General features: G+C 44.3%; 1 protein-coding gene across 3 annotated transcripts; it reads left to right on the forward strand.

Moving 5' to 3' along the window:
* Positions 1–25: 25 nt before the first annotated feature.
* nedd1 (NEDD1 gamma-tubulin ring complex targeting factor) lies at positions 26–22,116 on the forward strand. 3 transcript variants are annotated; one of them, XM_056282031.1, is made up of 16 exons: positions 26–112; positions 5,891–6,050; positions 6,845–6,939; positions 9,759–9,875; positions 10,238–10,378; positions 10,485–10,714; positions 13,164–13,362; positions 16,388–16,508; positions 17,177–17,305; positions 17,390–17,440; positions 17,526–17,615; positions 18,176–18,333; positions 19,098–19,278; positions 19,656–19,800; positions 20,298–20,364; positions 21,684–22,116. In XM_056282031.1, exons 2-16 carry the CDS (start codon positions 5,915–5,917, stop codon positions 21,786–21,788), a joined length of 1,965 nt encoding a protein of 654 aa, XP_056138006.1. In that variant the 5' UTR covers positions 26–112; positions 5,891–5,914; the 3' UTR covers positions 21,789–22,116. The 3 variants fall into 3 exon arrangements, with proteins under 3 accessions (XP_056138006.1, XP_056138008.1, XP_056138007.1); XM_056282033.1 differs by having other exon boundaries at positions 16,388–16,502; XM_056282032.1 differs by having other exon boundaries at positions 81–112; positions 5,846–6,050.
* Positions 22,117–22,549: the final 433 nt, after the last annotated feature.

The following is a 22,549-nucleotide window of genomic DNA, read 5'->3' on the forward strand; positions in this document are numbered from 1 at the left end:
GGTTGCGTCAGCTTCCGCTGGAGAGCTTTGGTCCGTACGGGACCCCGTAGTGACAGTCGCTGTGGTTGTTAAGGCGCGCACGAAGAAGCATTAGTCAACAAGGCTGTAACAGGTAGGCGTCACGGTGTGTATTTGTACTGCGTTACACTGCGCTGTGTATTTGTACTGCGTTACGCTGCTGGCCTACACCACACGCTACTACAAGTCGGCCAGTGGTCCGCACTGCTGACGCGTTTCTTCTTTCACTTGAAAGACTTAGAAAGCCGACACTTGAACACTTTTAGCTAGGAAGGCTAATTTAGTTAGCCAACTTTATTCCCCCTCCTATCACAGTAACCGCGACACAGAGACCTGCTCTCCAGCCACGCCAGGCTGCTGCCGGCTTCAGGGTGCTGACATCTCTTCTCTCTCAAACGCTCCTTCCATCATATTTGCTGGACAGAGGTTTGACGTTATCACGTTGACCTCTGCGTCCGTGTGCCAACACCGTCCGTCACAACACGGGGACACTTGCCGTCAGGACGTTTCCCCACGAACGTGTAACTTTCTCGGCCCCTTTTCACACTGCCAAGGAAAACACGCCTGCAGGCTGTCGTGGTGTGAATAACTCCCAGTGCACTAACTCTGATATCTTCCTTTATGCAACGCTGCTTCACATTCACCTGCACAGGCTGTCGTGGTGTGAATAACTCTCAGTGCACTAACTCTGATGTCTTTCTTTATGCAACACTGCTTCACATTCACCTGCACAGGCTGTCGTGGTGTGAATAACTCTCAGTGCACTAACTCTGATGTCTTTCTTTATGCAACGCTGCTTCACATTCACCTGCACAGGCTGTCGTGGTGTGAATAACTCTCAGTGCACTAACTCTGATGTCTTCCTTTATGCAACACTGCTTCACATTCACCCGCACAGGCTGTCGTGGTGTGAATAACTCTCAGTGCACTAACTCTGATATCTTCCTTTATGCAGCGCTGCTTCACATTCACCCGCACAGGCTGTCGTGGTGTGAATAACTCTCAGTGCACTAACTCTGATATCTTCCTTTATGCAACACTGCTTCACATTCACCTGCACAGGCTGTCGTGGTGTGAATAACTCCCAGTGCACTAACTCTGATGTCTTTCTTTATGCAACACTGCTTCACATTCACCTGCACAGGCTGTCGTGGTGTGAATAACTCCCAGTGCACTAACTCTGATATCTTCCTTTATGCAACACTGCTTCACATTCACCTGCACAGGCTGTCGTGGTGTGAATAACTCCCAGTGCACTAACTCTGATGTCTTCCTTTATGCAACGCTGCTTCACATTCACCTGCACAGGCTGTCGTGGTGTGAATAACTCCCAGTGCACTAACTCTGATATCTTCCTTTATGCAACACTGCTTCACATTCACCTGCACAGGCTGTCGTGGTGTGAATAACTCTCAGTGCACTAACTCTGATATCTTCCTTTGTGCAACACTGCTTCACATTCACCTGCACAGGCTGTCGTGGTGTGAATAACTCTCAGTGCACTAACTCTGATGTCTTTCTTTATGCAACACTGCTTCACATTCACCTGCACAGGCTGTCGTGGTGTGAATAACTCTCAGTGCACTAACTCTGATATCTTTCTTTATGCAACACTGCTTCACATTCACCTGCACAGGCTGTCGTGGTGTGAATAACTCTCAGTGCACTAACTCTGATGTCTTTCTTTATGCAACGCTGCTTCACATTCACCTGCACAGGCTGTCGTGGTGTGAATAACTCTCAGTGCACTAACTCTGATATCTTCCTTTATGCAACACTGCTTCACATTCACCTGCACAGGCTGTCGTGGTGTGAATAACTCTCAGTGCACTAACTCTGATATCTTCCTTTATGCAACACTGCTTCACATTCACCTGCACAGGCTGTCGTGGTGTGAATAACTCCCAGTGCACTAACTCTGATATCTTCCTTTATGCAACGCGGCTTCACATTCACCTGCACAGGCTGTCGTGGTGTGAATAACTCTCAGTGCACTAACTCTGATGTCTTTCTTTATGCAACACTGCTTCACATTCACCTGCACAGGCTGTCGTGGTGTGAATAACTCTCAGTGCACTAACTCTGATGTCTTTCTTTATGCAACACTGCTTCACATTCACCTGCACAGGCTGTCGTGGTGTGAATAACTCCCAGTGCACTAACTCTGATATCTTCCTTTATGCAACACTGCTTCACATTCACCTGCACAGGCTGTCGTGGTGTGAATAACTCCCAGTGCACTAACTCTGATGTCTTCCTTTATGCAACGCTGCTTCACATTCACCTGCACAGGCTGTCGTGGTGTGAATAACTCCCAGTGCACTAACTCTGATGTCTTCCTTTATGCAACGCTGCTTCACATTCACCTGCACAGGCTGTCGTGGTGTGAATAACTCCCAGTGCACTAACTCTGATATCTTCCTTTATGCAACACTGCTTCACATTCACCTGCACAGGCTGTCGTGGTGTGAATAACTCTCAGTGCACTAACTCTGATGTCTTTCTTTATGCAACACTGCTTCACATTCACCCGCACAGGCTGTCGTGGTGTGAATAACTCTCAGTGCACTAACTCTGATATCTTCCTTTATGCAGCGCTGCTTCACATTCACCCGCACAGGCTGTCGTGGTGTGAATAACTCTCAGTGCACTAACTCTGATATCTTCCTTTATGCAACACTGCTTCACATTCACCTGCACAGGCTGTCGTGGTGTGAATAACTCCCAGTGCACTAACTCTGATGTCTTTCTTTATGCAACACTGCTTCACATTCACCTGCACAGGCTGTCGTGGTGTGAATAACTCCCAGTGCACTAACTCTGATATCTTCCTTTATGCAACACTGCTTCACATTCACCTGCACAGGCTGTCGTGGTGTGAATAACTCCCAGTGCACTAACTCTGATGTCTTCCTTTATGCAACGCTGCTTCACATTCACCTGCACAGGCTGTCGTGGTGTGAATAACTCCCAGTGCACTAACTCTGATATCTTCCTTTATGCAACACTGCTTCACATTCACCTGCACAGGCTGTCGTGGTGTGAATAACTCTCAGTGCACTAACTCTGATATCTTCCTTTGTGCAACACTGCTTCACATTCACCTGCACAGGCTGTCGTGGTGTGAATAACTCTCAGTGCACTAACTCTGATGTCTTTCTTTATGCAACACTGCTTCACATTCACCTGCACAGGCTGTCGTGGTGTGAATAACTCTCAGTGCACTAACTCTGATATCTTTCTTTATGCAACACTGCTTCACATTCACCTGCACAGGCTGTCGTGGTGTGAATAACTCTCAGTGCACTAACTCTGATGTCTTTCTTTATGCAACGCTGCTTCACATTCACCTGCACAGGCTGTCGTGGTGTGAATAACTCTCAGTGCACTAACTCTGATATCTTCCTTTATGCAACACTGCTTCACATTCACCTGCACAGGCTGTCGTGGTGTGAATAACTCTCAGTGCACTAACTCTGATATCTTCCTTTATGCAACACTGCTTCACATTCACCTGCACAGGCTGTCGTGGTGTGAATAACTCCCAGTGCACTAACTCTGATATCTTCCTTTATGCAACGCGGCTTCACATTCACCTGCACAGGCTGTCGTGGTGTGAATAACTCTCAGTGCACTAACTCTGATGTCTTTCTTTATGCAACACTGCTTCACATTCACCTGCACAGGCTGTCGTGGTGTGAATAACTCTCAGTGCACTAACTCTGATGTCTTTCTTTATGCAACACTGCTTCACATTCACCTGCACAGGCTGTCGTGGTGTGAATAACTCCCAGTGCACTAACTCTGATATCTTCCTTTATGCAACACTGCTTCACATTCACCTGCACAGGCTGTCGTGGTGTGAATAACTCCCAGTGCACTAACTCTGATGTCTTCCTTTATGCAACGCTGCTTCACATTCACCTGCACAGGCTGTCGTGGTGTGAATAACTCTCAGTGCACTAACTCTGATATCTTCCTTTATGCAACACTGCTTCACATTCACCTGCACAGGCTGTCGTGGTGTGAATAACTCCCAGTGCACTAACTCTGATATCTTCCTTTATGCAACACTGCTTCACATTCACCTGCACAGGCTGTCGTGGTGTGAATAACTCCCAGTGCACTAACTCTGATGTCTTCCTTTATGCAACGCTGCTTCACATTCACCTGCACAGGCTGTCGTGGTGTGAATAACTCCCAGTGCACTAACTCTGATGTCTTTCTTTATGCAACGCTGCTTCACATTCACCTGCACAGGCTGTCGTGGTGTGAATAACTCTCAGTGCACTAACTCTGATATCTTCCTTTATGCAACACTGCTTCACATTCACCTGCACAGGCTGTCGTGGTGTGAATAACTCTCAGTGCACTAACTCTGATATCTTCCTTTATGCAACACTGCTTCACATTCACCTGCACAGGCTGTCGTGGTGTGAATAACTCTCAGTGCACTAACTCTGATATCTTCCTTTATGCAACACTGCTTCACATTCACCTGCACAGGCTGTCGTGGTGTGAATAACTCTCAGTGCACTAACTCTGATGTCTTTCTTTATGCAACACTGCTTCACATTCACCTGCACAGGCTGTCGTGGTGTGAATAACTCTCAGTGCACTAACCCTGATGTCTTTCTTTATGCAACACTGCTTCACATTCACCTGCACAGGCTGTCGTGGTGTGAATAACTCTCAGTGCACTAACTCTGATGTCTTCCTTTATGCAACACTGCTTCACATTCACCTGCACAGGCTGTCGTGGTGTGAATAACTCTCAGTGCACTAACTCTGATGTCTTTCTTTATGCAACACTGCTTCACATTCACCTGCACAGGCTGTCGTGGTGTGAATAACTCTCAGTGCACTAACCCTGATGTCTTTCTTTATGCAACACTGCTTCACATTCACCTGCACAGGCTGTCGTGGTGTGAATAACTCTCAGTGCACTAACTCTGATGTCTTCCTTTATGCAACACTGCTTCACATTCACCTGCACAGGCTGTCGTGGTGTGAATAACTCCCAGTGCACTAACTCTGATGTCTTCCTTTATGCAATGCTGCTTCACAGTCATGGCAGTGTCTTCCTTGCTGTGAAGGTTTTGCGTAAAATATAATTTCACAGATCCCCCCCCCCCAAACGTTTATTGAAAGCACATATTGAAAGTCTTCAGTCCTACATGTGGTTTTAACACCAGAAAGTTACGCACTCATGAAAAGGTATAAACTGGGTGAAGTATGTTATTTTTCCCAGGTAGTACTTTTCTCATTTGTTCCTTCAGCTTTTCAGTTTGGCAGAATGGCAGGGTTTAAACATTGCTCTGTTGAAACATTCCGGCCTGTAGCCATGTTAACAACTGAAGGGCTTGATCAACAAACTGCACATAAACTACTAAAGACTTCTTTAAATGGGGTTTAATAGTGCCTTCAGTGAAAAGACAACGCTGTTTCCAGCAGGGACAGAGAAAAGTGGAAGGCTGCGATCCCTCCTCAAGAGGACAAGCACAGGAAACGGATCAGTTGAACTTGTCCTCACCTAACAGCAAAGCTCTGGGTTGTTTATCTGAAGGCAGTAGTAAACCCCTTTAAAGAAATCTGTAGTTTCTAGCTTCTAGCAACAGTTTCTTTTTCTTTTTTATGCATTCATATAAAACTCTCCTCCCACCCGTGTGTGTGGTATTTGTGCCTTCCTCATCCTTGGGTCCTCTACTAGAGGCTGTGGAGTTTGAGGGTTCAGATGATAACCACGGAGTCTGTCGGTGCTATTCCCCAACTTGGGGGTCACAGTCCAAAGTTTTGCTTCACTTTCCTCACCCTCACCCTTTTTCAGCCCTTGGCTGGCAGGCAATTCATCTTTCAGATAACCTCTTCACAGTGATTGTGTGTAAACAAGTCCACCATGGAGGAGGTGACCCGCCTGGTATCATCTGGAGACTGTGTGAAGATATGGGACTCGATGTCCATGGCTCCATTGGAGCAGTTCAGCCCGCACAGCATTTCCCACCCTGTCGCCCAAGTCTGCTGGACCAGCAACAGTATCCTGCCTCATCACAGCGCAATGCACAGCAGGGCGCTTATTGACAAGATGTTGGTCGTTGGTAGTTTTTGACCAGATGTTGGTCGTTGGATCCAGACACTGTAGACATGCTAGATGGATAACTCCAAGGACAGAGAAGAAATCCAGTGTTCATTCAAAGGCAACAATGAAGTCTGTGGCTGACTGAAAACTTTATACAGATGATATATTCATATATTTCAGAGTGAATTCTTCCATTTAGGTTAATACTTGCTGACTACTGATATTGTCCCTTGCTCTTATCTAACATAGAAGAACAAGTCATTAATTTGAAAATTCAGCTGATATATTGGCAGGCTTTCTTTTGAGACATCATTTCATCTGCAGCCTGAGGAGAGAACTTCTCGAATACTGCTGACAATACCCAATACCTGCAAATGATATATACTATTTAACTGACAGTACTTCTAGTATTCATCAAGAATATGTGCTTTTGTTTTACTTTTTATTAAGACAGTGATAGTGAAAGTCACACAGGAATTGGGAGACAGAGCGAGGGGTATGACATGCAACAAATGTCGCCGGCTGGAATCGAACCAGTGATGGTTAAGACCATGTAGCCATGTAGTACGCGCTGTAACCATTCGGCTACGGAGGCGCCCCAAGAATATGTACTTTCTAATATACTTTGTAACTGAGAGTACTTGTAGTACTTATAATGTATAAATACTTTCACTGAACAGTACTTGAATAGTAAATGACTCTACAATATGTTAACATTACCAGTTAATCAGCCTTGACCTATGACCTCAGATCAGTACCTGGTCAGCTCCAGCAGTGTGGGAGACAAGGTGGTTGTGTCCAGCCTCAAGTCCTCTCCTGTCACTGTTATAGAGCTGGCTGAGGGAGTGAGTATCCTACACTATACCTAGATAACTCTACTACTACTGTAACACTACCGCATCCACTGCTACCGTAACACTGTTACATCTATTACTATTACTGCTGCTGCTATTATGTCACTACTACAACTGTAACACTACCGCATCCACTGCTACCATAACACTGTTACATCTATTACTATTACTGCTGCTGCTATTATGTCACTACTACTACTACTCTAACACTACCGCATCCACTGCTACCGTAACACTGTTACATCTATTACTATTACTGCTGCTGCTATTATGTCACTACTACTACTGTAACACTACCGCATCCACTGTTACCATAACACTGTTACATCTATTACTATTACTGCTGCTGCTATTATGTCACTACTACAACTGTAACACTACCGCATCCACTGCTACCATAACACTGTTACATCTATTACTATTACTGCTGCTGCTATTATGTCACTACTACTACTGTAACACTACCGCATCCACTGCTACCGTAACATTGTTACATCTATTACTATTACTGCTGCTGCTATTATATCACTACTACTACTACTGTAACACTACCGCATCCACTGCTACCGTAACACTGTTACATCTATTACTATTACTGCTGCTGCTATTATGTCACTACTACTACTGTAACACTACCGCATCCACTGCTACCGTAACACTGTTACATCTATTACTATTACTGCTGCTGCTATTATGTCACTACTACTACTGTAACACTACCGCATCCACTAATACCATAACACTGTTACATCTATTACTATTACTGCTGCTGCTATTATGTCACTACTACTACTACTGTAACACTACCGCATCCACTGCTACCGTAACACTGTTACATCTATTACTATTACTGCTGCTGCTATTATGTCACTACTACTACTGTAACACTACCGCATCCACTGCTACCGTAACACTGTTACATCTATTACTATTACTGCTGCTGCTATTATGTCACTACTACTACTGTAACACTACCGCATCCACTGCTACCATAACACTGTTACATCTATTACTATTACTGCTGCTGCTATTATATCACTACTACTACTACTGTAACACTACCGCATCCACTGCTACCATAACACTGTTACATCTATTACTATTACTGCTGCTGCTATTATATCACTACTACTACTACTGTAACACTACCGCATCCACTGCTACCGTAACACTGTTCCATCTATTACTATTACTGCTGCTGCTATTATGTCACTACTACTACTGTAACACTACCGCATCCACTGCTACCATAACATTGTTACATCTATTACTATTACTGCTGCTGCTATTATGTCACTACTACTACTACTGTAACACTACCGCATCCACTGCTACCGTAACACTGTTACATCTATTACTATTACTGCTGCTGCTATTATGTCACTACTACTACTGTAACACTACCGCATCCACTGCTACCATAACACTGTTACATCTATTACTATTACTGCTGCTGCTATTATATCACTACTACTACTACTGTAACACTACCGCATCCACTGCTACCGTAACACTGTTACATCTATTACTATTACTGCTGCTGCTATTATATCACTACTACTACTGTAACACTACCGCATCCACTGCTACCATAACATTGTTACATCTATTACTATTACTGCTGCTGCTATTATATCACTACTACTACTACTGTAACACTACCGCATCCACTGCTACCGTAACACTGTTACATCTATTACTATTACTGCTGCTGCTATTATGTCACTACTACTACTGTAACACTACCGCATCCACTGCTACCATAACATTGTTACATCTATTACTATTACTGCTGCTGCTATTATATCACTACTACTACTACTGTAACACTACCGCATCCACTGCTACCATAACATTGTTACATCTATTACTATTACTGCTGCTGCTATTATATCACTACTACTACTGTAACACTACCGCATCCACTGCTACCATAACATTGTTACATCTATTACTATTACTGCTGCTGCTATTATATCACTACTACTACTGTAACACTACCGCATCCACTGCTACCGTAACACTGTTAGATCTATTACTACTACTGCTGCTGCTGATGTTATATCACTACTACTACTGTAACACTACCGCATCCACTGCTACCATAACACTGTTACATCTATTACTACTTCTGCTACTGCTGCTATTATATCACTGCTACTGTAACACTACGACATCCACTGCTACCGTAACACTGTTACATCTATTACTACTACTTTATTACGCATCAGTATTATTTATCAATAAGATAAGGATACTTTATTAGGCATTACCAGTAAGATAAGGATACTTTATTACGCATCAGTATTATTTACCAATAAGATACGGATACTTTATTAGGCATCAGTATTATTTACCAATAAGATAAGGATACTTTATTAGGCGTCAGTATTATTTACCAGTAAGATAAGGATACTTTATTAGGCGTCAGTATTATTTATCAATAAGATAAGGATACTTTATTAGGCATCAGTATTATTTACCAGTAAGATAAGGATACTTTATTAGGCGTCAGTATTATTTATCAGTAAGATAAGGACACTTTATTAGGCATCAGTATTATTTACCAGTAAGATAAGGATACTTTATTAGGCATCAGTATTATTTACCAATAAGATAAGGATACTTTATTAGGCATCAGTATTATTTACCAATAAGATAAGGATCCTTTATTAGGCATCAGTATTATTTACCAGTAAGATAAGGATACTTTATTAGGCGTCAGTATTATTTACCAGTAAGATAAGGATACTTTATTAGGTGTCAGTAACAGTCTGGTAGTATTGCCGACTGCTTTTCTGTTTCGTTAGAAAATGCAGACTCGTGTATGTCTGAGTTCATCCTCTCAGTATCTGGTGAGCGGAGGTCTGGATCACTATGTTCACATCTGGGACCTCAAGACCAGAAGACTCCACCGCTTACTTAAGGTAAGATGCCTGTCCACACAGTTCAGGACAGCACAGCTTGACTTGGCTCAGTTCATCTCTCTCTCTCTCCCTCTCTCTTCTCTCTCTCTCTCTCTCTCATCTCTTCTCTCCCTCTTTCTCTCTGTTCTCTTCTCTTCCTCTCTCTCTCCCCTTCTAGCCTGTAGGTAGTGTTATACATGTTGACCATAGAGCAGCTCATCTGACCACTCCTTCATACAGCTAACCCTCTCATTCTCTCTCCATCTCGTCGCCTCTGTCACTTGCTGTCTCTTATTCTGTCTATTTCTTTCTCCCGCTCTCTTTGTCACGCGCTGTTTCTCTCCCTCTCTGGCTGTCTATCTCTATATTTTTTTCCACCTCAGGACCATAAGGAGGAGGTGACCTGTGTGTCTTTTAATGCTAATGACAGTTACATAGCCTCGGGCTCCACCAGCGGAGAGATAATTCTGCACAGTCTCACCACTAACCTGTCCAGCAAGGCCTTTGGCCATGGCACCAACCAGGTCAGAGTTCCTGTTTCCTGCACAAACATTGTTCCTGTTCAAAACACTGACTTCAGTCTGAGTGGAAATGAAAAGTGGCCAGCTTGTTATTGTCTGTGTCCCTCAGCCTATCCATGATCTCAAGCTGTCCACACTGAAGCGCTCTCTGCTGGGCACAGTGTCAGACAGCGGCACCGTGGTGCTCTGGGACTCAAACACCCAGAAGGAGCTGCATGTGTTTGAGGGAGCTCACAAAGCCCCGGCGTCTGGCCTGGCCTTCTCTCCGGTCAGCGAGCTGCTGTTTGTTACTGTGGGCCTGGATAAGAAGATCATCTGCTATGACACTGTCAGCAGGATGTAAGGCCCGCCCAGTCACATTAGCATGTTGAAATAAAATCAGGCTGTAAGCCCTGCCCACTATCATGTTCAATTTAAAGCAGGATGTAGCCCCGCCCACTCATTAGCATGTTAAACTTAAAGCAAGCTATAAGCCCTGCCCACTCATTAGCATACTTAACTCAAAGCAGGAAGTAAGCCCCGCATACTCTAATTAGCATGTTAAAATTAAACCAGCCTGTAAGCCCCCACTTTCACCGTCATGTTAAAGGTAAAGTGGCCATACCATGCTCGTTCCAGCTCTGTGCTGTTACTCTGGGGCTCCACTGGAGTAGCTGTGCATGATGCACAGTTCAGAACATCCTTATTTATCTTATACTGGCACTTCTGCAGCCCCTCGGTTCATCCTCTGTCTGAAACGGGATGTTTGGGTTGTTTTCTCTTTAAGGCCCCCCTCCCTAAAAGCCCACTTTCTTCTGATTGGCCAACTTCTGGAATCCTGTTGAGGGGCAGCACCCGGTGTTTGTCACTGTTTCCCACTCAAGATGGGATTCCCCCTAGCCAGAGCTCGATACCACACCAGGACGCTTGATTAGCCTTAACCCAACCTCAGCCTAAACTTAACCTAACCTCAGCCTAACCTTAACCCAACCTCAGCCTAAATTAACCTAACTTGAACCTAACCTTAACCCAACCTCAGGCTAACCTTAACCTAACATCAGCCTAACCTTAACCCAACCTCAGCCTAACCTCAACCCTCCTCAACCTAACCTCAGCCTAACCTTAACCTAACATCAGCCTAACCTTAACCCAACCTCAGCCTAACCTTAACCTAACATCAGCCTAACCTTAACCTAACACCAGCCTAACCTTAACCCAACCTCAGCCTAACCTTAACCCAACCTCAGCCTAACCTTAACCTAACATCAGCCTAACCTTAACCTAACACCAGCCTAACCTTAACCCAACCTCAGCCTAACCTTAACCCAACCTCAGCCTAACCTTAACCTAACATCAGCCTAACCTTAACCTAAAACCAGCCTAACCTTAACCCAACCTCAGCCTAACCTTAACCTAACATCGGCCTAACCTTAACCCAACCTTAACCCAACCTCAGGCTAACCTTAACCCAACCTCAGTCTTACTTAACCTAACCTGAACCTAACCTTAACCCAACCTCAGGCTAACCTTAACCCAACATCAGCCTAACCTTAACCCAATCTCAGCCTAACCTCAACCCTCCTCAGCCTAACCTTAACCTAACCTTAACCCAACCTCAGCCTAACCTTAACCCAACCTCAGCCTAACCTTAACCCAACCTCAGCCCAACCTTAACCTAACATCAGCCTAACCTTAACCCAACCTCAGCCTAACCTTAACCCAACCTCAGCCTAACCTTAACCTAGGTTCAGCCTAAGCCTAGGCTTAACCTAACACTTGGCTTAACCTAATCGTAACCGAAGGCTAACCTGTTTCCATGCCAACGCTTTCGCCTGGCTAGGGGGAAATAGAGTTCGATACAACACCGGTGTAGGAGGTTCTGTAAGCAAACTGTAAACCTACTAAGTAACATCATTTCTCGTTCTTGACTCGAAATTGACATTTTCTAAATCCATCCGTACATGTTGCTGCTCGTTTGTCTGCTATTTCAAAACATGACACAAGACGAAATAGAATCCAACAGTGCTACAAAAGGTTACGGAGGGTTTGTAATAATGAAAATAGTAATAGTAATAAACATAATCACTCGCAAGTCAGTTTTCCATCTGGATGGTTTGTTAGGGGGCTTTCAGGTTGTCAGTGGGATAGAAACAATGACTAAATCTGAGTTTCTAATGTTTATTTGAGGCTGTAAAATGTTTGTTCACATCACTTTCTTCTTGAAAAAAAAGGGCACAGTGGCCCAGTGGTTAGCACTGTTGCCTCACAGCAAAAAGGCCTGGGTTCGAACCCCAGGCCATCCCAGGTCCTTTCTGTGAGGTTTGCAAGTAAACTCAATTTGTTTATGGTGGAATAAATCACAGATTTGGCCTTTAATATGTTTTGTCATAGAGCCACCTAACTTGTACCCGCCATGCCCTTGGGTTTCCTGCCAGTTGATGGTCTCTTGTAAAATTATAGCAAGTTGTCTACAGTATGCAAATAACCAACAATAGATGGTTTGTTAAATCCATCCATCCATCCATTATCCAAACTGCTTATCCTGCTCAGGGTCACGGGGATGCTGGAGCCTATCCCAGCAGTCATTGGGCGGCAGACGGGGAGACACCCTGGACAGTTATTAAAATGAAAGGCACTGTCATGAATCTTTAATAGTAGCCCTTTGGCACCTCCTGTTGACAGGTGTAGCTGATTAGCTTGATATTCGGAAGCAAAACCACGGTGAAGAAGTACATCTGTTTGTTTCTTTGTGTCTATGTGTTTACCCATGTATGCATATTTCTACATGTTTGTGTGTGTTGGTGTCCAGTGTTTTGCGAGGTATCCCTGTGGAGTCTCCACTGACTGCTGTGGACTTCAATCCTGATGGAACGGGGTTGGTGGTCGGCTCCACCCAAGGAAAGATCTACCAGTATGACCTGAGGAACTCAAGCGCACCCACCAGTGTCACCATTGCACACAAAACCTCAGTCACCTGCCTGCGCTACCAGAACTCCAGCAAACTCAAGGTACCAACAACCATCAAACATGTCAGCACTAACGCCATGACGGCTCATGCTTCCATGTGACCAGCGGCCTTCCAGTAGAGTATTAGAAACCCTGCTAAGTGGTATGTAGTTTTACAGTAGATTATTTTACAGTAGAGTATTAGAAACCCTGCTAGGCGGTATGTAGTTTTACAGTAGAGTATTAGAAACCCTGCTAGGCGGAATGTAGTTTTACAGTAGAGTATTAGAAACCCTGCTAGGCTATATGTAGTTTTACATTAGAGTATTAGAAACCCTGCTCGGCGGTATGTAGTTTTAAATTAGAGTTTTAGAAACCCTGCTCAGCGGTATGTAGTTTTACAGTAGAGTATTAGAAACCCTGCTAGGCGGTATGTAGTTTTACAGTAGAGTATTAGAAACCCTACTAGGTGGAATGTAGTTTTACAGTAGAGTATTAGAAACCCTGCTAGGTGGTATGTAGTTTTACAGTAGAGTATTAGAAACCCTGCTAGGTGGTATGTAGTTTTACAGTAGAGTATTAGAAACCCTGCTAGGTGGTATGTAGTTTTACAGTAGAGTATTAGAAACCCTGCTAGGTGGTATGTAGTTTTACAGTAGAGTATTAGAAACCCTGCTAGGCGGTATGTAGTTTTACAGTAGAGTATTAGAAACCCTGCTAGGCGGAATGTAGTTTTACAGTAGAGTATTAGAAACCCTGCTAGGCTATATGTAGTTTTACAGTAGAGTATTAGAAACCCTGCTCGGCGGTATGTAGTTTTACATTAGAGTATTAGAAACCCTGCTCAGCGGTATGTAGTTTTACAGTAGAGTATTAGAAACCCTGCTCGGCGGTATGTAGTTTTACAGTAGAGTATTAGAAACCCTACTAGGTGGAATGTAGTTTTACAGTAGAGTATTAGAAACCCTGCTAGGTGGTATGTAGTTTTACAGTAGAGTATTAGAAACCCTGCTAGGCGGTATGTAGTTTTACAGTAGAGTATTAGAAACCCTGCTAGGCGGAATGTAGTTTTACAGTAGAGTATTAGAAACCCTGCTAGGCTATATGTAGTTTTACAGTAGAGTATTAGAAACCCTGCTCGGCGGTATGTAGTTTTACATTAGAGTATTAGAAACCCTGCTCAGCGGTATGTAGTTTTACAGTAGAGTATTAGAAACCTGCTAGGCGGTATGTAGTTTTACAGTAGAGTATTAGAAACCCTGCTAGGCGGTATGTAGTTTTACACTAGAGTATTAGAAACCCTGCTAGGCGGAATGTAGTTTTACAGTAGAGTATTAGAAACCCTACTAGGTGGTATGTAGTTTTACAGTAGAGTATTAGAAACCCTACTAGGCGGAATGTAGTTTTACAGTAGAGTATTAGAAACCCTGCTCAGCGGTATGTAGTTTTACAGTAGAGTATTAGAAACCCTGCTAGGTGGTATGTAGTTTTACAGTAGAGTATTAGAAACCCTGCTAGGTGGTATGTAGTTTTACAGTAGAGTATTAGAAACCCTGCTAGGTGGTATGTAGTTTTACAGTAGAGTATTAGAAACCCTGCTCAGCGGTATGTAGTTTTACAGTAGAGTATTAGAAACCCTGCTAGGTGGCATGTAGTTTTACAGTAGAGTATTAGAAACCCTGCTAGGTGGTATGTAGTTTTACAGTAGAGTATTAGAAACCCTGCTAGGTGGTATGTAGTTTTACAGTAGAGTATTAGAAACCCTGCTCAGCGGTATGTAGTTTTACAGTAGAGTATTAGAAACCCTGCTAGGTGGTATGTAGTTTTACAGTAGAGTATTAGAAACCCTGCTAGGTGGTATGTAGTTTTACAGTAGAGTATTAGAAACCCTGCTAGGCGGTATGTAGTTTTACAGTAGAGTATTAGAAACCCTGCTAGGTGGTATGTAGTTTTACAGTAGAGTATTAGAAACCCTGCTAGGCGGTATGTAGTTTTACAGTAGAGTATTAGAAACCCTGCTAGGCGGTATGTAGTTTTACAGTAGAGTATTAGAAACCCTGCTAGGCGGGATGTAGTTTTACAGTAGAGTATTAGAAACCCTGCTAGGTGGTATGTAGTTTTACAGTAGAGTATTAGAAACCCTGCTAGGTGGTATGTAGTTTTACAGTAGAGTATTAGAAACCCTGCTAGGCGGTATGTAGTTTTACAGTAGAGTATTAGAAACCCTGCTAGGCGGTATGTAGTTTTACAGTAGAGTATTAGAAACCCTGCTAGGTGGTATGTAGTTTTACAGTAGAGTATTAGAAACCCTGCTAGGCGGTATGTAGTTTTACAGTAGAGTATTAGAAACCCTGCTAGGCGGTATGTAGTTTTACAGTAGAGTATTAGAAACCGCCGTGCTTGCAACCCGCTCGTCATGTGGCTGGGAGGTTCGTATCCCAGACTCGCCGTAACCGGTCACGGCCAGAGCGTCCACGGGGTAAGGCCTTCATTAGGCCACCCTTACCCGAGGGATAGTGGGTGTAGATCAGTGTAGTGTGCGGGGACTCATCGTTCTCCAGCAACCCCTCCGGCCCACCCGGGCGCCTGCAGCCAAGCAACTAAAAGCGTTCTCCCTACGCCTCCTTCGCGGCCTGAAGGTGATGCAATCCCTGCGAGGAGGCTTCAGCGTGTAAACTAGCGAGAGCAGCCGACACGAGTTTGAAGGAAGCTGGTGTTACGACTATCTCCTTCCTGTGGAAACGCGAGCCAGGGGAGTTATTGGACAAGAGTTCCAGCCATATGCCACTGGGTTAATCGGGTGGGATAAGAAAAAACTAGATATAAAAAACTAGATATAAATTTATTAAAAAAAAAGAAGTGGTGGTATAATGATGTTATATGTTGTGTGGCAGGTGAAGACTTAGTGTTTAATACCATTTTTATTTAATACCATTTTAAGTAGGTGACAAAATTAACCGTACTGTACGGTACTGTTTTGTTTCATGGCAAAAAATGTTTGGATTTTTATCAGTTTTTTTAATAAATGTTTTTTGAAGGAAAAAAAAAGAAAAAAAATCTCTCTCTCCATCTCTTTCTGTCTCTCAGTCCAGTAAAGTTGTGTCCTCCAAGGTTTCCAGCAGCAGGAGACTCACTAGTAAGCTGTCCAGCGGAACAGGTCCAGCTCCCTCTGCAGGAGAGAAGAGAGATGGACACACCCCCGGTACAGGTCACACCTGCTGCTAATATCCACCCTCCTCCACCTGTGTGTCTCTGCTTGTTTCCTCAGTGACTGAGAAGTGACAGAGAGGTAGAATGATGATGGATGATAGATTGTTTCCAGTTTGTCGTAGATAAAAGTAAGTTCACACTATTCTCAAAATGAAATGCTCGTTTTGCTGCTTCAACACACAAGTGGGTAATAAATGTTCTTAGAGAAATCAAAGTGCAGGAACAGGATACACATACAAAAACAGTCCGTGCAGACCTAAGTGTGGCAGTGTGCTACAGTAGAGAGTGTCAGCACAATAGTAAGCTGACTCCACCCCCCTCCCGAAGACAGCGTTGCCAATTATTGCTGCTTCGTCGAGTCCGACACAAAGCCGATGCTTAGACCGCTACACCACCGCGGACCCCACAGCTCCCAAAGTTTGAGTCAACTGTGAATCACTAATTTAAATGTATTATAGTGAGAAGTAGTTTTTGGTTTGTTTGTTGTCTTTTTTTTTTTCTTTTGTTGTGTGAGTGATGTCTGCAAGTGCTAGACGCTGCTGTGTCCTGGAGTCAGATTCCTGGTGTGCGTAGGCACTTGGCCAGTAAAGTTTATTCTTATTCTGAAGTAGGTTTGTTACATACAGCTTATTGTAAGTAATTGCCATGGCTTGGTGTGTCCTGTAGGGGGCCCTGGTGTGGAGGTGTTCTCCAGGGAGGGAGAGGGCCAGCAGAGGGCAGAGCAGCTTCCTGCTGTGGACAAGCCGAGCAGTGCCAGCCGCTGTAGCCTGGACATGTTCTCTCCTGCACGGGAAGGTCAGAGGTCATGCCTGCTGGGAAGTGAACAATTTGTTCTTCTTTGTGTCCAGACCGTTTGTGATATGTGTGTGCTTTGTACAGACACCAGGATGCTGGGGACCAACGGGGATAGACCTCCAGGCCGGGGACAAGGTACACATCAACACAACACACTGTTTTCTGTCCACTAGAATGCTTGTTTTGCTCTTGTGGCCTGATATTGGGGTTGTTTGTGTAGCCATGACTGTGGACGGCTCGTCCAGAGAAGGAGAGGGACAGCCGGTCAGAGGACGGACCAGCCTGGATGTCTTCTCCCCAGTCAGAGACGGTCAGTCAACTGATAGGACAGGAAGTGAAGCTAGACTGACAAAGCCTTCTCCATAGCGCCCCCCCCCCCCGAACTCCCTCCCCAGACACATCCGAGACTGCACTGATCTGTCCATATTCAAATCATTCATCACAACTCACCTCTTCAGCGTTGCTTTTAGTGTGTGATTAAGTTTGTGTTTTATGCTTTTGGTGTAAAGCTGTACAAATAAAATGTATTATTCCATTACACAAGCCGCTTACCTGAATTCTGGTCGCAGGATGCTAGAGCCTATCCTAGCAATCACTGGGCAGCTAAAATGTATTATTATTATTATTATTATTATTGTCATTATTGTTATTATTATTATTATTAGACTGTAACAGAAGTATGTACTTGTAGTTTACACTGAGCGACAAGACAGGTCTGTGTGGATTGAACCATGAGCTCTCGGCTCATCCTTGTTGCTAGATAACCTGTTGTCCTCATTTTAAAGCCTAGGCATATCGTTATGGTCTTCACGGCTGTTGCCATGGACACAGGACAGTGTGTGATGAGTGCTAACCTCAAAGCTTTCTCAGACTCCTCTTATCCAGTTGGGCCCCCCAACCGTAAGACACCCCTGGGAACACCGGGGACACGATGCTACAGCCCCCTTTCAGTTTTCCAGACCACTCCACCAATCAAAGAGGAGGAGCCTGTTGCCTCTGCTGCAGCTGAACCATGTGACTCCACAAAGGTTGTGTCTGTCGTTCTTTTTAGATGACTTCCATGTAAAGTCAGTGTTAAACCTGAAAACAAACATCAAGTTTGAAATATTTGGCAACTTTGACAAGCTGTTTAGCTTAACATATTCGCAGCCATTTGTACAAGATTATGTTCTGATTGCTGTTCACCCATTTACCTGCTAGCTAATTTACCTGCTACCTAATTTACCTGCCAGCTAGTTTACCTGCTAGCTAATTTACCTACTACCTAATTTACCTGCTAGCTAATTTACCTGCTACCTAATTTACCTACTACCTTACCCGCTACTTAATTTAGCTACTACCTAGTTTACATACTACCTAGTTTACTTGCTACCAAACTTAATACTGCTAGCTAATTTACCTACTACCTAATTTACCTGCTACCTAATTTACCTACTACCTAATTTAGCTACTACCTAATTTACCTGCTACCTAATTTACCTGCTACCTAATTTACCTACTACCTAATTTACCTGCTACCTAGTTTACCTGCTACCTAATTTAGCTACTACCTAGTTTACTTGCTACCAAACTTAATGCTGAAGGTGGAACTGGGGTTACTCTGGAAGATGATAAACACATTGAACTTGTTATTTAGAAGTTTAGTCCTGGAGATCACATAAGTGCGTTTCTACCTTCTGACATATCTGCAAGCATGAGACACAACACAGCAGAACACACCAGTCGACAGTGCTGCCACCAGCCGTCACAACGCTTGTGCCTGTTTACCGAGGAACATCTTTTTGATTCACAGAGTGATAAGGGCGATGGTTCCAGTCCACAGGGGGAGGAGCAGATCACTCCCACCTCATCTGCACAGACCAATTACAGCCAGCCTGCTCCACCAGAGCCCAGCCTCAGGAGACCCAGTGGACTTCAGGACCAGCTAAGCTCCGGCAGACCTCTCCATGGAGTCCTGCCCACCTCGGCAGCAGGTGACAGGAGGATGTCACTGACATATTAGGGCAGTGTTTCTCAACCCAGTCCTCAAGGAACCCCTATCCTGCATATTTTCTTTGCAACCCTGAATAGGTACCTGTTTGTAGTTATTCAACCAATCAGCAATGAATTTTGTCAGATGTTGCACACCTTGCATAATTAAGTGCTGCGAGATGATTGGCCGAGTAAGTACAAGCAGGGCTGCCTATGCAGGGTTACAATGAAAATCTGCAGGATAGGTGTTCCTTGAGGACTGGGTTGAGAAACACTGTATTAGGGCTTCCACTACGTGTCACTACAGCACTACTTGTGTATTACTGAGTACTAACACAGTATCAAAGTAGCGCTAAAGCAGTGTTCTCTGTGTGTCCAGGCTCGGCTCTGTTAGCCGCCACGGCCTCCTCTCTCTCCCAGAGCATTGTAGAAGCAGCAGGGGGGCAGGGAGGAGATGCTCCTCTCACCTCCCTCCAGATTCACTTCATCCAGAACATGATCCATGAAACTCTGGAGGACTTCAGGTCAGTCCCTGACCTCACACCACAACATGACTCACTAACCCTGTCTAAAGGCATTTGGTCTCCTCTCTGTTAATTACTGTTAGTTAAACCTTGTGCAGCTGTCAGAAAGCCTGGGTGCATGTTAGTTAAACGTTATCTCCAGATGAACTGATTAGCTAGACCTTCTTGCTCATCTCGCGTTTCTCATGTTATTTTTGGAATCAGAGATGGTCTTTGTTGCACCCTGTGCTTCCATCAAAAGATTCATTAAATAAAGCAGCAGCAGTCATTCATGTTCTGAGTGCTGTCAGCAAGGAGCAGCATCGCCATGGCAACAGTGAGCAGCACTGGTCTCTGTGGACCAGACAAGTTTAGATTTACTTTATCCACTGAAATAGTACAATTTTTACCCCTTCATTGGTGAATTGCTGTGTAAATGACTATTGTGGGTAAAATCCCAGCTATTAAAGGAATTGTGGGTAAAACCCCAGCTGTTAAGGGAGTTGTCTTTCCTGCAGGGACGCCTGTCACAGAGACATTGTCAACCTGCAAGTGGAGATGGTGCGCCAGTTCTACATTCAGCTGGTAGGTCGCTTATTGTGTCCTGAAAGCCTTTTTTTCATAAGGTTCATCTGTAAAGCGCTTGTGAACTGTGTATTATTAATAAGTATTATTAATAAGTTAATTAATTTTCACATGGTGGTGACTTCATTATAAAACTGGAGCTCATACTCTTACCACTACAACGACCGGGATTTCACTCCTACCTAACACCACCATGGGCGATCAACATGACGGCCGAGTTTCCAGTTGTCCAACGCCTGTAAATACTGCAAGGCCTCGGTGGTAGTCATGGTGCGTCTGTAACCAGACATGTTGGACATAATCACACATCAAGTGTAGACTATTTGTCTGCACTGGAGAACGCTAGTGTGTTTCTAGGACACAGCAATGAACTTCACACAGGAAAATGATGTCACCAACACATGTCATAAATACTGACATGATGCACACGATCTCTTCGTGTGCATGTGCAGTCTGTCCTCCTGTCAGGTCTCCATGGTGATGGTGGTCACGTGGCTCAGGTCCTGGGCTGTTCTGGTGGCGTCTGGACACTGCTTTGCATCCTCCTCAACATATTCTTCATAAATCTATAAATGTTATAATCCCATTATAATTGTGTTATCCTCTTTCAGTGTTGTGTTGTGTAAACACAACATCATGTCACGTTGTGCATCTTGGGAGAGAGATCCTCCTCTGCTGCTCTCCTTGAGGCTGCTTCCTAGTTTTCCTCCCTGATAAAGGTTTTTAGGGAGTTGTACCTGCCTAAATGCAGATGCAGTAAAGGAAGGCAGGTAACCGTGAGGGTGAACGATGGGTTGGAACGTCCAGTCCAGTGGAACTTGAAAAACTTGCCAAGATGTCATCCCAAAATGGAGTCCCAAGATGGCGTCCCAAGATGTCATCCCAAACACATCAAAACACTGCAGTAAAAGAAGCATAATCGCCCACTTAGTGAGAACAGGATTGCTTGCTACAGTAGAGGAAATGGTCGGCTCCAGAGCCTCTTGGTTCAGAGCCAGTCACTATCACCGTCTTCAGGATGGTGACTTGAGACACGCAGGAGTGGAGGTGGTCCGTTTAGGCTCAACAGACATGTAGGAAGTCACTGAGCCAGTCGTCTAGATCTGTTTCATCAAACGTTTATTCCACAAACCAGATTATGTTTTTGGGTTGATGCCAGTTTAAACAGACCAGCCTCTTAATATGTGAAAATGTTGTAAACCTATGAGGCTCAAGCGGCTGACGAGCACCACTGTTGGAGGCCTCTGTCATGGCTCTCACCTCCAGTGGCGTGGTACCAGTCTGGACAGGAAGTGGTAATGCTGTGTTTTCTGTTTCAGAATGAGATCCACAGCCTGATTGAGAAGTATTCTGTCAACGACTCTCTGGTGGAGGAGATAGAGAAGCTGCGGGAGGAGAACAGGCGGCTGAAGACTAATTTCTGACCTCAGTCACTTTAAACTACAGATCTAGTGAATCTCTTCACCTGCTGCCTTAAAACCCCGTCACTGTGGCGTAGCGCCTCCGCTGGCTGCTGCTCAGCGACAACACACTGCCTGGATTCATGATCAGATGACGACGTGTGAGCGGTTTGATTACATACATGATGGTTTGTGTGTCATAGCATTAGACGTAGACTGGTGGCTTGGTCCAGTCAGCTCAGCTCACAGGTGCCAAGCTCCTGTCAAGTCTACCTGCATGTTTCTTTTAAAGCAACATTTTTTTCCAGAATAATAAAGTTCTATATTAATAAAATCACCAGAATGGTTTCTTACAGAAAATGACAACTGTTGTCTTTTACACATGGCTCTCCCACAATGGAACAAACATGAAAACATGTAAAGGATTGTTGGGCTGATTGCTCTGAAACGGACATCTTCCTCGACATGAGTCCTAAACGTACCAATACAGCCCAGCAGTGGGTGTCTTCTGCTGAGCTGCTTGGAGTTGCTTTGGTGATTGGACCTCAGGGCTGTTGGACTGCTCTGAGATCAGCTTCTCTACAGAGAAACATGTTCACATAAATGTTACACACCATTCAGCCAGCAGAGACTACCTTTACACACACACCACTTAACTTTTTAGTGGCATTTATTATCACCTTGAGAATCTACTACTACTTTCGGCTGCTCCTGTTAGGGGTCACAACAGCAGATCAAATGTTTCCATTTCTTCCTGTCCTCTGTATCGTCCTCTGTCACACCAG

This window comes from Lampris incognitus, chromosome 6 (genome assembly GCF_029633865.1).
Source record: "Lampris incognitus isolate fLamInc1 chromosome 6, fLamInc1.hap2, whole genome shotgun sequence".
Lineage (NCBI taxonomy): Eukaryota > Metazoa > Chordata > Actinopteri > Lampriformes > Lampridae > Lampris > Lampris incognitus.

What these genes read in the sequence shown, in the direction of transcription:
- nedd1 (XM_056282031.1), top strand. Translation starts at nt 5,915, where the DNA reads ATGGAGGAGGTGACCCGCCTGGTATCATCTGGAGACTGTGTGAAGATA. An exon ending in TGGACACACCCCCGGTACAG is followed by an intron (nt 16,509 to 17,176) that starts GTCACACCTGCT and finishes TGTGTCCTGTAG; the next exon opens with GGGGCCCTGGTGTGGAGGTG. An exon ending in GTTCTCTCCTGCACGGGAAG is followed by an intron (nt 17,306 to 17,389) that starts GTCAGAGGTCAT and finishes TGCTTTGTACAG; the next exon opens with ACACCAGGATGCTGGGGACC.